Source organism: Terrapene carolina, unplaced genomic scaffold (assembly GCF_002925995.2).
Source record: "Terrapene carolina triunguis isolate 2854851 unplaced genomic scaffold, T_m_triunguis-2.0 Scaffold51474, whole genome shotgun sequence".
NCBI classification, from domain to species: Eukaryota; Metazoa; Chordata; order Testudines; family Emydidae; genus Terrapene; species Terrapene triunguis.
The window spans coordinates 1-3,232 of record NW_020715825.1 but is presented as its reverse complement, the minus strand read 5'-3'; the positions used below and the strand labels follow the sequence as shown (position 1 = coordinate 3,232).

The 3,232-nt window shown below is 68.0% G+C and overlaps 1 protein-coding gene across 1 annotated transcript; it reads right to left on the bottom strand.

Annotated features, from left to right (window-relative positions):
* Positions 1-6: 6 nt before the first annotated feature.
* LOC113405886 (coiled-coil domain-containing protein 106-like) lies at positions 7-2,705 on the bottom strand. Its single transcript, XM_026647190.1, is given in 6 exon segments — positions 7-351; positions 762-816; positions 818-969; positions 1,568-1,744; positions 2,221-2,328; positions 2,675-2,705. Coding segments are annotated over 6 exon segments (840 nt in total). The 3' UTR covers positions 7-34.
* Positions 2,706-3,232: the final 527 nt, after the last annotated feature.

Sequence of the window (3,232 nt, the reverse complement as noted above, 5' to 3'; positions counted from 1 at the left end):
GGGTCCCGGGGTGGGGGGGCAGCAGGGGGCCCCATCACCGCTTGAAGCGGTAGGTGATGGGCAGCAGCAGCTTGCTCTTCTTGAGGGCCTGCACCTTCTTGAGGGTCTCGTCGTCCAGCGCCAGGAAGCAGCGGCGCGAGTACTCCAGCAGCCGCTCCTTGGATGGGTCGAACTCGCCCACCTCAGCCAGCTTCTCGGGCGCCACAATGAGCAGCTCGGCGATGGGCGTGGTCAGAGCCACCGTGTTGCGATCCACCCGGTGGTGCTCGAAGGCCCGGCTCATGCTCTTCAGCTTCTGGAAGGTGTTGAGGATCTTCTTGTAGCGGCACAGCACCCCGTCGGCGTCCTTGACTGCCAGGCGGGCCACGGCAAGGGCGAGAAGGACGGGAGGGACGGGGAGATGGCCGGGGGGAGGGATAGAGGGGGACAGCGGACAGAGGAAAGGAGGGGGACAGAAAGGCCCAGGAGAGAAGAGCCTGTTCATTCCTTTCCTTTGACACAGACTCCCCCCCAGTCCCCTCAGGAGGACCTGTCCCCACCCCAAAGCCCCCTGCCCGCCCCAAGGCCCTCCCATTGAGTCCTCCCCCCACATGCCCCTCCACCCCACGCATGCCAGACCCCTCAATCCCACAGTCCCCCTCCTCTTCCCCACCCCCCACCCACAGCCCCCTGCCTCATCCCTGCTCCTCACCCCATGGCACATGCCCACCCCATAGCTCCCTCCTCCCCACACCCAGCGCCCCCTGCAGGCCCCCACTCACCTCGCTGGCGCTCGCGGGCCTTGGGCTTGCCGAAGCGCCGCCGGCTCACCCCCCCCCTTCTGCTTCTGCTTCTTGCGCTCGGCGGAGCCGCCCTGCTCCGAGGCGGCGCTGAGCGAGGACGCCAGGCTTTCGTTGTCCGTGGCCTCGCCGGGCCGGCTCTCGGCCGCCTCCGCCCGCCGCGGGGGCTGCTTGCTGCGGCAGTGATCTTCTGGGGGGGGAGGGGGGCAGAGACTGGGTCCCAGCATGCACCTCACCGGAGCCTCCCCGCCCTGCTGTGTCAGTGACCCGACCCCCCACCCCAAGCTCTTCTGGCTGGGAGATACGGCGCCCCCTAGGGGCTGCCCATGGGAGGGATAAAAGCCCTACCACACCTGCTGCCCAGGGAACTGCCCCTCTAGAGCGGGGAGCTGGGACCTGGGATCGGGTCAAACGGGGACACAGAGGCTGTTCCCCCAGCTAGTGCCTCAACATGCCCCCCTCTGCCGCCTCTGACTTCTAAAGTCACTACAGGGGGGCAGGGATCCAGAGCTGGGGAAGGAACCCAGGAGTCCTGGCTCCCAGCCCCCCCATGTTCTAACCACTGGGCCCCACTCCCCTCCCACTGCCTCCCCTCCCACCGCCAGGGAAGGGACCCAGGCGTCCTGGCTCCCAGCCCCCCCCGTGTTCTAACCACTAGGCCCTACTTCCCTCCCAGCACCAGGGAAGGGACCCAGGCCTCCTGGCTCCCAGCCCCCCATGTTCTAACCACTGGACCCCACTCCCCTCCCAGCACCAGGGAAGGGACCCAGGCGTCCTGCCCGGCTCACCGGCGTCCACCTTGGCGGAGGAGATGAACTTGTCAAGCTGGCAGCGCAGAAAGTCCCGCTCCTCCTCCAGGTCCTCGATGCGCTTCTGCAGCCAGGAGTTGCGCTCCAGGGCCATGTGCAGCTGGGTCTTCATGCTGCTCATCAGCGCCAGGGCGGGCGGGGGCGGCTCCGGCAGCTCTGCGGGGGGGGGGGGGGGCACGTGGGCAGGGGGCACCACCTGACCCCTCCACCCCTGGCCCTGACCCCCCACAACCTCTGCCCTCTGACAGGGCCCTGCCCCCTGCCGGAATCTTCCTCCCAATGGGGCCTGCCCCCCTCGTTGCCCCCCAGCAGTCTCTCCCCCACCCCCCAACAGGACCTTGATCCCCCCCAACAGGGCCCTGACCCTCACTGGCTCCACCCCATCGGCCGTTCCCCCCACTGACAGGGCCTCACTGCCCCTGGTGGCCTCCCCCCACACTATGCCCCCTCCTTTCTTCCCTGGCCCCCCAGCCCCCCCAAAGAAACTAGCCCTCCAGCCCTGGACTCCCCCCCATCTCCCCACTGAACCCCCCCAAACCTAACACCTCCCATCTCCCCGCCCCCCCCGGTGGTGAGGGTACAGGGGAGTCTCTGGGGATGGGGGCATGGGGTAGAAGTGCGGGGGGGGCTACCTTCGAAGTTGCTTTGGGGGGGGCTGAGGCTGTAGAAGATCTGGGGCTCTAGGTGGGGCGTCTCCTCGAAGGGGATGGAGATTTCGTAGGCCTCATCGTCCTTCTTCACTGCAGGGAGAGACATGTCACGGGGGGACCCCCAAACCAGCCCCACCCCCCGCACAGGCTGGAGCCCCCCCCTCGACAGCCCCGGCCCAGCCCCTACCCCAACGGGGCAGGGACCCCTCCTCACAACAACCCCGTCATCCATACCCTGGGACTCCCCTCCCCCCAGGAAAAGGTCACCCCAAAACCTGACTGCAAGCCACTGCTTCCCCCTCCCAGATCATATCCCCCCCCGGCTCCCCTCCCCCCCCCCCCCCCCCCCCCCAGTACCCTCCTCGCGTCCCTATGGCTCCCCAGCTCTATGTGGGCCTGGCTCCGGGGCGCCCCCTGCTGCCCGTGCCCTGCGTACTCATCCGCCTCCGGTTATTCCTCTCTGTCATTTTCCTTCCGTCCCGGCGCCCCGGCCTGGCGGGCCCCTGGCTGCCGCACAGGGACGCTGGTGAGAGAGAGAAGTGAGGTTTTAACCCCGGGCAGCCGCTACCCGCCCCAGAGAGCCGCCACTCATAACCCCCTGGGGCAGACGCCACCCATAACCCCCTGGGGCACCCGCCACACACAATCTCCCGGGGCAGCCGCTACTCACAACCCCCCGAGGAAGCCCTCACCCATAACCCCCTAGAGCAGCCTCCACCTATAACCCCCTGGGCCACCTGCCACCCATAACCCCCTGGGGAAGCCGCTACCCATAACCCCCCAGGGCAGCTGCTACACAAAACCTCCCGGGCCACCTGACACCCATAACCTCCCGGGGCAACCACTACCCGCCCCCAGAGAGCCCCTACCCACAACCCCCTGGGGTAGCCGCTACCCATAACCCCAGAAAACCTCTACCCATAAACCACTGGGGCAGCCGCTACCCGCCCCAGAGAGCCCCTACCCATAACCTCCCGGGGCACCCCCCATACTC